The sequence below is a fragment of the Mya arenaria genome, chromosome 14 (assembly GCF_026914265.1).
Source record: "Mya arenaria isolate MELC-2E11 chromosome 14, ASM2691426v1".
Taxonomy (NCBI): domain Eukaryota; kingdom Metazoa; phylum Mollusca; class Bivalvia; order Myida; family Myidae; genus Mya; species Mya arenaria.
The window spans coordinates 4,708,440-4,720,998 of NC_069135.1; the positions used below are offsets into that span (position 1 = coordinate 4,708,440).

At 43.7% G+C, this 12,559-nt stretch overlaps 2 protein-coding genes across 2 annotated transcripts in view; both read left to right on the plus strand.

Annotated features, from left to right (window-relative positions):
- LOC128217006 (DDB1- and CUL4-associated factor 1-like) overlaps window positions 1–734 on the plus strand; it is a 52,164-nt gene extending 51,430 nt beyond the window's left edge. Inside the window, exon 39 of the transcript XR_008258171.1 lies at window positions 595–734. The gene's annotated coding sequence lies outside the window, so the exon portion shown is untranslated. The remainder of the gene's footprint in view (window positions 1–594) is intronic.
- On the plus strand, window positions 648–8,960 carry LOC128217008 (high mobility group protein HMGI-C-like). Its single transcript, XM_052923799.1, has 4 exons — window positions 648–1,361; window positions 5,096–5,161; window positions 6,768–6,806; window positions 7,498–8,960. The coding sequence occupies exons 1-4, from the start codon at window positions 1,260–1,262 to the stop codon at window positions 7,522–7,524; spliced, it is 234 nt and encodes a 77-aa protein (XP_052779759.1). The 5' UTR covers window positions 648–1,259; the 3' UTR covers window positions 7,525–8,960.
- The last annotated feature ends 3,599 nt before the right edge of the window (window positions 8,961–12,559 follow it).

Sequence of the window (12,559 nt, forward strand, 5' to 3'; positions counted from 1 at the left end):
ATATACTTACCGACGCCTAGAGTGTTGCCTTGATTACTCCAGATTATAACGCATCAACTCTGGATTCTGATTTATTTTCTCCAGTTTTCATTCTCTAAGCCACTAGGTGAGGATATACTTTTTACATCGCACGGGGAATTGGATGCAGTAGGGTCAGCCCAAAATGCAACCAATAGACTCGGGCGGACATAAGTCATACAAAATTATATGTGTTGAGTAGGAGAGAAGGAATTTGCGTAACTTCGTGTGTTTTTTGTTATTTCGAAATCTTGCTGTTTTGAGAGATTGATGGGATGTATGACTGTTAAATTTTCCATTTGAATATGTTTTGAGTGGTTAATCCTATGTGAATCATGCATTTTTAATTTTCAAGTGATTGAAGTCTCTTTGACAATTGCACGATTGGTGCACACGAGGTTAACATGTTCATGACTAGGTAACATTTAAAAACCCTGACGTTGCAGTTTCGTTTCTATCACATGAAATGTTGTCACTTAAACGCACCGATCGTTATCATTTTAATCGCCTGGTAAATATTTACACAATTCACTCAATAAACCACAAAAATGTAACTCGGTGTTTCCGCTATTACAGAGATACAGCCCACACGCGTTTAAGAAAGTCGAGAGCCGCATAGCGGGCGGCTGTAAATGGAAAACCCAGAGCAGGGATCAGATCTGGGTCACATTCCGACCAACCACTCTCGAGCCTCCCATTCATAAAACGCTTTCACGAGCGTGGGAACTGGGCCGCGACCTCAGCAAACAGCTATTGATAGCACAGTCACAAAGCCTCCCTCGGATTGAAACTTCACTGTTTTTGGGGCCTCGACTCATGACACTGTTGGAGAGAGAAAATAAATGGTTCAGTTTTGACGTTATTGTCGAGTGGGCTATTTAAATGTGAACTAGTTGTGTGAGTTCAAACTTCATGCGGAATCATTGAAGTTGTAAGTGGGACATTCAGTCGCGCTTGAGGGTTATACTACTGTACAAGTTAAACATTCAGAAATTCTTGACACATAGTTTTGTTCAATTACACTTTTATCACCAATCTAAATCACTGTTCGTGTCATTCACTTAGTTTGGACTGGATTAAGGAGAAAAGGATATTGACTCTATCGAACATCCACACATGAACGGTACAGATTATATGGCGAGTTGAAACACTGTTTTTTATAGTGAACTCCTGTACACGGGAGATTTTCTGAAACTGGGCATTGATTCACTCGGAGACTGCCCGAAAACAAAGAACGATCGATGTCGGATTCCGAGAAGGCCGGAAATGGGGCAACGGAAGAGGGTGGTGATTCTCCGCAGAAAAGGGGCCGCGGCCGGCCTCGGAAACCGCAACCTGATGTGGTAAGTCATCTACCTTTCTGTTCATGTTGCTTTATACGGGTGCCACTGATTTAATTTACAGGTTGATCGTATATACCGACGACTGATCCAATTGAGAATGCCAATAATCAAGTTATCGTTAACATTGATCATTGCATAAATGGATCTAAGCTGCCGTTAATAAATATTTAATAACTGCTATAAACTTAAAAATGGCGAAATGCACGAGAAATGGCTGTGTATATTAACATGACATTGGAGCGTAGTGGTTATGGACGAGCAAATCACAAACTGGCAATAGAGGCAAGAATATTTCCGTAACCATACAAGTAGATTGCCAATGGTGGGCATGGCAGTTTTGCTTCGATAGTTGTTAAAATGTTTTAATCATGAACAAAGCACATGCATGGTACATCCGCGCACAAGGCAGTGTTTTGACCCGAGAGCCACTATCAGTGTGACCATCTCTGACTTTCGCGGCTTTAAAGATTTGCCCCAAACAAACTTATCCCTGCGCAAATAAATCATTACGACACCAGGTCACTGGTTTTGTAGCAGATGACACTTTGACCCGGCATCCCACCGACCCTGATTTCCGGTCTTTTATTCTGGGGTCTTGTACGCGCTGTGTTCGGATGAGGGGACACGGTGCACTCTCAACAACCCGTGAAAATATCGGTTAAGCACGCTGTACTGGAGATTGGGACCCCCATTAAATCCCCTCAACCCAAAATATTGATATTCGCGCTCGATCCAGCGTGTAAAGATCAAACGATATTTTTGCAGATATGGTGTCCATTGAAAGTGCAAAGTGTTTAAAAGTCCTAACTAATTTTGCAAAGGATTTGGAAGATGGTGTCCGGTTTCTTTATTTCAAGATAGTGGCTTTGGAAGATGTATGAACATCTCGTGCGAAGATTTAATGCACATGGGTTGCAACAAGACTGATTTTTAGATATTACCAAATACCTTTTCGGGTCATGGTGCACATTCGTCTCGAAGTCAAAGATAGTGCACCGGGTATTGGAGTTCACAACACTAGGCCATAATTAACAGGTTGTCACAGAGTCACAGAGTCAGTCAAGGTCGTTTGCTTTAGGGTTCAATGTTTTTAAAATTGTATTACTTATGGTCGATTGCTTCCATCATGCAATTTGACTTGTGTGCTGGTCTTCTAAGTTGATCTGAGTGATGTGCTGGTCTCCTAAGTTGAACTGAGTGATGTGCTGGTCTCCTAAGTTGATCTGAGTGATGTGCTGGTCTCCTTAGTTGATCTGAGTGATGTGCTGGTCTCCTAAGTTGATCTGAGTGATGTGCTGGTCTCCTAAGTTGATCTGAGTGATGTGCTGGTCTCCTAAGTTGATCTGAGTGATGTGCTGGTCTCCTTAGTTGAACTGAGTCATGTGTTGTTCACCTTAGTTGATCTGAGTCGTGTGCTGGTCTCTTATGTTTATCTGAGTCGTGTGCTGGTCTCCTAAGTGGATCTAAGACATGTGCTGGTCACATAAGTTGATCTGAGTGATCTGCTGGTCTCCTTAGTTGATCTGAGTGATGTGCTGGTCTCCTTAGTTGATCTGAGTGATGTGCTGGTCTCCTTAGTTGATCTGAGTGATGTGCTGGTCTCCTAAGTTGATTTGAGTGATGGATTGGGTCGTCATAATTGATCTGAGTCGTGTGCTGGTCACCTAAGTTGATCTGAGTCGTGTGCTGGTCACTTAAGTTGATTTGAGTGATGTACTGGTCACCTAAGTTGATCTGAGTCATGTGCTGGTCTCCTCAGTTGATCTGACTTGTGTGCTGGTCTCCAAAGTTGATCTGAGTCAAGTGCAGGTCACATAAATTCATCTGACTTGTGTTAGTCTCCTAAGTTGATCTGACTTGTGTGCTGGTCTCCTAAGTTGATCTGAGTCGTGTGCTTGTCTCCTAAGTTGATCTGAGTGATGTGCTGGTCTCCTTAGCTGATCTGATTCGTGTGCTGGTCACCTAAGTTGATCTGAGTCATGTGCTGGTCTCCTTAGTTGATCTGACTTGTGTGCTGGTCTCCTAAGTTGATCTGAGTGATTTGCTGGTCTCCTTAGTTGATCTGAGTGATGTGCTGGTCTCCTTAGTTGATCTGAATGATGTGCTGGTCTCCTAAGCTGATCTGAGTCGTGTGCTGGTCTCCTAAGCTGATCTGAGTCATGTGCTGGTCTCCTTAGTTGATCTAATTCGTGTGCTGGTCACCTAAGTTGATTTGAGTCGTGTGCTGGTCACCTAAGGTGATCTGAGTCGTGTGCTGGTCTCCTTAGCTGATCTGAGTCGTGTGCTGGTCACCTAAGTTGATTTAAGTCATGTGCTGGTCTCCTAAGTTGACCTGAGTCATGTCCTGGGGCAGTGATTACGAACAGTCTCAAGTCTGAGTTCAGACTCAAGACTCATAATGGAAAAACATCATTTCATTGTAATGTTTCTTCTACCGGAGCATTGATGGTAAAATTTGCTAAAATATATTCATATTTGAATGTTTTACTATTATTAACATACATTTTTGTAAAAGAAATGGAATAAATATGATTTTTTGGTCCTTTATAAAAAAGCTTTTCTGAGTCTGAGTCTAGACTTGGACTTGAGACTGTTTGTAATCATGGCCCCAGGTCTCCTTATTTTATCTGAGTGACGTGCTGGTCTCCTTAGTTGATCTGAGTGATGTGCCGGTCTCCTAAGCTGATCTGAGTCGTGTGCTGGTCACCTAAGTTGATCTGACTTGTGTGCTGGTCTCCTAAGTTGACCTGACTTGTGTGCTGGTCTCCTAAGTTGATCTGACTTGTGTTGGTCTCCTAAGTTGATCTGACTTGGTGCTGGTCTCCTAAGTTGATCTGAGTGATATGCTGGTCTCCTTAGTTGATCTGAGTGATGTGCTGGTCTCCTTAGTTGATCTGAATGATGTGCTGGTCTTCTAAGCTGATCTGAGTCGTGTGCTGGTCTCCTAAGCTGATCTGAGTCGTGTGCTGGTCTCCTTAGTTGATCTAATTCGTGTGCTGGTCACCTAAGTTGATTTGAGTCGTGTGCTGGTCACCTAAGGTGATCTGAGTCGTGTGCTGGTCTCCTTAGCTGATCTGAGTCGTGTGCTGGTCACCTAAGTTGATTTAAGTCGTGTGCTGGTCTCCTAAGCTGATCTGAGTCGTGTGCTGGTCACCTAAGTTGATCTGACTTGTGTGCTGGTCTCCTAAGTTGACCTGACTTGTGTGCTGGTCTCCTAAGTTGATCTGACTTGTGTTGGTCTCCTAAGTTGATCTGACTTGGTGCTGGTCTCCTAAGTTGATCTGACTTGTGTGCTGGTCTCCTAAGTTGATCTGACTTGGTGCTGGCTCCTAAATTGATCTAACTTATGTGCTGGTCTCCTAAGTTGATCTGACTTGTGTGCTGGTCTCCTATGTTGATCTGGCTTGTGTGCTGGTCTCCTAAGTTGAACTGAGTCATGTGCTGGTCTCCTCAGTTGATCTGACTTGTGTGCTGGTCTCCATAGTTGATCTGGGTCAAGTGCAGGTCACATAAGTTGATCTGACTTGTGTTGGTCTCCTAAGTTGATCTGACTTGTGTGCTGATCTAAGTTGATCTGAGTGATGGGCAGGTACCCTTTTACTCCGGTTCGTCAGCATGCAGGGACTCTCTCGAGTCGCTATTATATCGTAAGACTAGCTGGAATGGATCAGTATTTATAGTCAAAAACAGTCCTTCAAAATCTTGCGTTTGACTGCAATCTCTTTGTATTTCAGCCGGAAGAACCTAAACCCAAGAGACCCCGGGGGCGGCCAAAGGGAAGCAAAACAAAGACACAAGAGGTGAGTTAATTTGGCTATTAAAAATGAGAAGAATGCTAGGCTGGGTTTCTTGTTTTTGTCATGTTATTAATGGCTGGGGCTCCGGACGAGGGTCAGGAAATTTGGGGTTGGTTCAGAATGTATAGGGAGTCGGATATGCTAGGGCTCAGTTCATAAGCGGTCAATCGTTCGTGGAAAGGCGCTAAGGGTAAGATGTATATCGAACGTATATGACATTAATTATTTGATGCACCATTTATTACAAACTTCGAAGTGGATTGTGGGTTGAGAAGCACATGACGACGAGAGGATTAATCACGCCCTTATTTTCCATAATTAAAGAAGTAAAGGCTATCCCTATTTTACCCACGCTATCAGTGTGTCAATTAATAGTTTTACTTTATAGCTGAAAAGTAAACCACAAAAATACCAAATGTGACTCATTACTTAAGTATTTCATTACATATTCCAATATGCCCTTTTTCTCGATTAATATATTAAATGACAGCGTTTTATGGACACAAAGTCAAGACATTAAATAGAGATGAAATATTCCGGTTGGCGTTTGTTAAAAATTTGAGTGAATTCATCATTTGACAATGAACATAAGAATATGTCAACCTAAACCGGCGATTATTATAAATGATAGACAAAAAGATGCTTTAGTTATGACAATCCATTACGCTCGGGATATATACTGAAGGCCTTAATACTTAAGTGCTTGTGTAGTTTGTTGTCCCAACTTCACCTTTCTTAGTGTATGTTCACCAATACACACATTCAAATATGTATATAGTACAAATGCATACACTATGAGTTGTTGTATATTCATAATGGTCCATAAAAGGAACACTAGATTGTGCACGAGTTTTGAACTCGACATACATGGAGCTCAGCATTGTTATAGATGAAGTCACAGTTCTCAATATTTACAATAGCTGGGTTAAAATGTACATAATGCATTCGGAAATGTAGCACGCATGAATGGAAAGTAAAAACATACTTTCCGACGGGAGGGGCGGGCACACCAAGGGTTATGAGACAAATTTCAAAAATGTGTTAATCCCGCCTATAGAGTAGGGTCTTGTGAACGTCCCGAGTGGATGGTGTACAAGGTGTTAAAAACTTCGGGAAAAAACTGACGAAGTGGTGGTTTCGTGCACCGGGGCGGTGAATTAAACGCACACAAAATAATGGCGTTCAATTGATTAATTTTGCCGGTATTATCAAGATATGATATTTTAACACTAACGCTACGTGCTGGTTTATTGCAGTTTAATATATAGATCGGTGAATTATATTTTGTATCATGTTCTTTGTAATTGTTTGATGGGAACTTAAAAAAAGAGTATAATATTATATTAGGTTGATTTCATATCGTATGTGCATTAGTGACTGGTACATAATCATACCAACGTTAATCATATCATTCCAAATGCAAGATCTGAGTCGTGCAAAATTTAATATGTTTGAAGGCCATGCTGGAAATAAGTAGTATGTCTGTAATGATTGTACACTTAGTATGTAACCTTCGTTAAATAAAGTTATTATTATTATTATTATTATTATTATTATTATTATTATTATTATTGGCTCTTCGTTGATGTTTACGTTCTTTTCATTTCAGCCTGTTCCAAAGAAACCGCGGGGACGACCACGAAAAGCGGTAATTAAGTAGTAGTTTTATAAACAACAAAAACGCTTCAATTGAAGGAGGTATATAAAACTATTCATATAAGAAAATAAGTATAAGAAACGGAAATATGAACCAACTTTGTGTCAACAGTAGGTTAAAACTAACCTGTCTCACGATGGTCTAAACCCAGCTCATCTTCTCTTTTAGTGAGTTGAAGGTTCCACACTTAGCAGAAGCTGTGTCAATTCGCAATTTCTGTTCAGCTCTTTCTTCCAATCACATTTTCTACTTTATTATGCATTTGGAATGATATGATTAACGTTGGTATGATTATGTACCAGTCAATTGTAACCACGGCCCCCATGGTCCGGGGAATAGCTGGGACTTTGACTTTCTGTCCAGCCAACCCCGGGTAAAATCCCCGCCCTGCAGGCACGGACTGATAGTAAAATCCCCACCAAATGCTCCTGCACCCCAGGGACCCTAGGTAAGGCCCATTCCCCGCTATATTTAAAGCGAAGACAAAACCACCGCACTTACCTGGCACCGCGGGGCCACCTGAAAGGTAAAAACACGGCCAATATCCCCGGCTATCTCCGGTATACCCTCCGGACCTTGGGGAGCCGTGGTTACAATTGACTGGTGTATTACAGTATCTCTAAAGGAAGACTTTTCATTAAAGCAAAATTTAATATGTTTGAACTAAGACTACTTTTTTCAGGCAGGAGATGTAGTTCCTGGTCAATAGAGGACTGCTAGGCGCATGACGTTCCACGCGCGTCTAAGAGAAGGGCCTTTTACAACACTATGGATCTCACTGGTTGAACCATGCGGGGATCCCTTATCCATCTTATAATTTACTTCCGCCATCTCTTGTTCCTTATCTTAGAGTATCTTCTTACTGTTTTGTCCCCTGTATATAGTGTGTGCTCGTCATCGTTGTTTCTTACATGTTCTTCTTTTTCATTCATATTTGTTTTCATTTATTGTTCATCATTGTTCAGCCCTATGTCCAACAACAGAACAGCAGTATTTTGAATGTGCGTTTTTCGTATCACATCTGAAAATAGAACAAGATGATCGAAGTTGATGAGAAAATAGACGTTCATCTTATTTCAATAGGAGATATTCAAATCTGACTTACTCTTAAAAAGTGTTTAGGGTTATACAATAACCATTGAACGGCCATTCACTTATTATCATGTACCATTTTCATCCCTTGATAAACGTATGTGCCATAAAATATATTTGAATCAGACTTCCAAAATTAGTTCATCGTACTACTCATCAAATAAAACTAAGTGGATTTGTGGCTACTTTATAGCACTAATACGACAATTCATGCTATAATGACTGTGGCCAATTATTGGATTATGTAATTTTACGACGGACCCGTTTTGAGTCATACTGCTCAAGGCTCAACAGGCTCTCAACAAGAGACACACAGCGTCTACATTACAACGCGCACGTGCCCACGCGCACACACACTCACGCACACACGCACGCAGACACACATACATACAGAGAGTAACGAGACGATGGTGACCACAATGTTTGGTCAGGAATTAAGTTAAAACTTTATTTCAGAATTAAAATCCCTTCGAATACTGGTTGTTGTATCTCTTAATCGAATATTTGTTTATGTTGTTTGTAAAACACGTGTTGTTGTTGTGTTTTTTATTAAAGTTTACTACCATTGCCAGAACAAGCTGAAAGTAGAACAAAAATAATATTTTCATAATATGTTGTTGTATTATAGTGCAAAAATGTATGTTCCTTTATTTTATTCGTAAACAAAATATGTAACTTCCCAAGGTGACCAGGACTCATCTCTTACCTTTACCATACTCGATGTGTTCAATGGAATTGTGTTCGATACTATTGTGTTCATTGTTTACGTTTATATATGGCTGACACTAGTTTACAGGTCTGCTTCCACTCCGTTAATGCATTTCAAGTCTTGTAAATTTCGTGGCTTTTTGCTTCCATTTTTAACGATTTGCTGTATATATATATAATACTAACGTTACCTCGTTATAAATAAAAGTTAGAATGATACATGTATACAATTGAGCAGTGTGAGAAAAGTGATTGAATAGAAATCTTGTTTTTATGGCTATTATATGGAAAAATGCTGGACATTGGAAGTATGTTGTTTACGTTGTAAATAAATTCCAAATGCAATGTTTTATTTGACCAGTCTATTGAAGTGCCTCAAGAAGAGAATGAAGCCTTCACCAACCATTACTGAAGGGTCTGTTCTGACGTACTGGATATCAAAAGTATCATAAATTGTGCCGGTTATAAATGCACGGCGGAAATCTGAAGTTTAGTATTTCTATACAATTTAAAATAATGTTTTTATAACCTTTAAAGAACACTATTTTTCAAATTTAAAAGTGTTTTCGATCGGTTATGGGACTGAGTTACTTCTATGGCGTACGCGGGACAAATGGCTAGGTCTTTTATGCGCGGAACATATGAAGAGGCAAGTCCATAAATTAATATGCAAGTCATGCGTGGAACATGTGACCATGACTTACGTGTATGACATGCGCGGGACATGTGACCAAGACCAACGTGTATGACATGCGTAGGACATGTGACCAAGACCAACGTGTATGACATGCGCTGGACATGTGACCATGACCTACGTGTATGACATGCGCGGAACATTACGAGTTTGACATGCGCGGGACATGTGACCAAGACCTACGTGTATGACATGTGCGGGACATTACGTGTTTGACATGCGCGGGACATGTGACCAAGACCTACGTGTATGACATGCCCGGGACATTACGTGTTTGATATGCGCGGGACGCGTGGCCAAGACCTACGTGTATGACATGCGAGGGACATTACGTGTTTGACATGGGCGGGACACGTGACCAAGACCTACGTGTATGACATGCGCGGGACATTACGTGTTTGACATGCGCGGGACATGTGACCAAGACCTACGTGTATGACATGCGCGGGACATTACGTGTTTGATATGCGCGGGACGCGTGGCCAAGACCTACGTGTATGACATGCGCGGGACATTACGTGTTTGACATGGGCGGGACACGTGACCAAGACCTACGTGTATGACATGCGCGGGACATGTGACCAAGACCTACGCGTATGACATGCATGGGACATTACGTGTTTGACATGCGCGGGACAAGTGACCAAGACCTACGTGTATTACATGCACTGGACATAGCGTGTATGACATTCGCGGGACATGTGACCTAGACCTTCCTGTATGACATGCGCGTGACATGTGACCAAGACCTACGTGTATGACATGCGCGGGACATGTGACCAGAACCTAAATGCAAGTCGTCCGCGGGACATGTGACCAGAACCTACATGCAAGTCGTGCGTGGGACATGTGACCAAGACCTACGTGTATGACATGCGCGGGACATGTGACCATGACCTTCGTGTATGACATGTGCGGGACATTACGTGTTTGGCATGCGCGGGACATGTGACCAAGACCTACGTGTATGACATGCGCGGGACATGTGACCATGACCTTCGTGTATGACATGTGCGGGACATTACGTGTTTGGCATGCGCGGGACATGTGAACAAGACCTACGTGTATGACATGCGCGGGACATGTGACCAAAACCTACGTGTAGGACATGCGCGGGACATGTGACCAAGACCTAAGTGTATGACATGCGCGGGACATGTGACCAAGACCTACGTGTATGACATGCGCGGGACATGTGGCCAAGACCTACCTGTATGACATGTGCGGGACATAACGTGTTTGACATGCGCGGGACATGTGATCAAGACCTACGTGTATGACAAGCGTGAGACATGTTGTCAAGACATACGTGTATGACATGCGTAGGACATGTGACCAAGACCTACGTGTATAACTTGCGCGGGGCATGTGACCAAGACATACGTGTATGACATGCGTGGGACATGTGACCAAGACCAACGTGTATGACATGCGCGGAACATGTGACCAAGACGTACGTGTATGACATGCGCGGGACATTACGTATTTGACATGCACGGGACATGTGATCAAGACCTACGTGTATGACATGCGCGCAAGACCTACGTGTATGACTTGCGAGGGACATGTGACCAAGACCTACGTGTATGACTTGCGCGGGACATGTGACCAAGACCTACGTGTATGACATGCGCGAGACATGTGACTAAGATCTACGTGTATGACTTGCGCGGGACATATGACCCATGTTTGCATGTTGTGCGGGAGACAAATGATCAGAACCAACATGAAAGTCGTGCGAGGGACATATGACCATAACATACATGCAAGTTTTGCGCGGAACATATGAAAGAACCTACGTGTATGACTTGCGCGAAGCATGTGACCTGAACCTATCTGCAAGTCGTGCGCGAGACACATGCTCAGAACCTATATGCAAGTCGTGCGCGGGACATGTGATCAGAACCTATATGCAAGTCGTACGTGGGACATGTGGACCAGAACCTACATGCAAGTCGTCCGCGGGACATGTGACAAGAATCGTATTGCAAGTCGTGCGCGAGAAACATGACCAGAACCTTCATGCGAGTCGTGCGCGGGACATGTGACCAGAACCTACATGCAAATTGTGCGCGGCACATGTGACCAGAACCTTCATGCAAGTCGTGCGCGTCACAAATGACCAGAACCTACATGCAATTCGTGCGCGGCACATGTGACCAGAACCTACATGCAAGTCGTGCGCGAGATTCATGACCAGAACCTACATGCAAGTCGTCCGCGGAACATGTGACCAGAACCTACATGCAAGTCGTGCGCGGGACATGTGACCAGAACCTAAATGCAAGTCGTCCGCGGGACATGTGACCAGAACCTACATGCAAGTCGTCCGCGGGACATGTGACAAGAATCGTATTGCAAGTCGTGCGCGAGAAACATGACCAGAACCTTCATGCGAGTCGTGCGCGGGACATGTGACCAGAACCTACATGCAAATTGTGCGCGGCACATGTGACCAGAACCTTCATGCAAGTCGTGCGCGTCACAAATGACCAGAACCTACATGCAATTCGTGCGCGGCACATGTGACCAGAACCTACATGCAAGTCGTGCGCGAGATTCATGACCAGAACCTACATGCAAGACGTCCGCGGGACATGTGACCAGAACCTACATGCAAGTCGTGCGCGGGACATGTGACCAGAACCTAAATGCAAGTCGTCCGCGGGACATGTGACCAGAACCTAAATGCAAGTCGTCCGCGGGACATGTGACCAGAACCTACATGCAAGTCGTGCGCGGGACTTGTGACCAGAACCTACATGCAAGTCGTGCGCGGGACTTGTGACCAGAACCTACAAGCAAATCGTGCGCGGGACTTGTGACCAGAACCTTCATGCAAGCCGTGCGCGGGGCATGTGACCAGAACCTACATGCAAGTCGTCCGCGGGACATGTGACCAGAACCTACATGCAAGTCGTGCGCGGGACTTGTGACCAGAACCTACAAGCAAATCGTGCGCGGGACTTGTGACCAGAACCTTCATGCAAGCCGTGCGCGGGGCATGTGACCAGAACCTACATGCAAGTCGTGCGCGGGACATGTGACCAGAACCTTCATGCAAGTCGTGCGCGGGACACGTGACCAGAACCTACATTCAAGTCGTGCGCGGGACATGTGACCAGGACCTTCATGCAAGTCGTGCGCAGGACACGTGATCAGGACCTACATGCAAGCCGTCCGCGGGACATGTGACCAGGACCTCTATGCAAGTCGTGCGCGGGACATGTGACCAGAACCTACATGCAAG

Excerpts from the sequence above, each read along its gene's own strand:
- LOC128217008 (XM_052923799.1), top strand. The coding sequence starts at position 1,260 with ATGTCGGATTCCGAGAAGGCCGGAAATGGGGCAACGGAAGAGGGTGGT. Across the intron at positions 5,162-6,767 it reads GCAAAACAAAGACACAAGAG|CCTGTTCCAAAGAAACCGCG; the intron begins GTGAGTTAATTT and ends TTTTCATTTCAG. Across the intron at positions 6,807-7,497 it reads GGGGACGACCACGAAAAGCG|GCAGGAGATGTAGTTCCTGG; the intron begins GTAATTAAGTAG and ends TACTTTTTTCAG.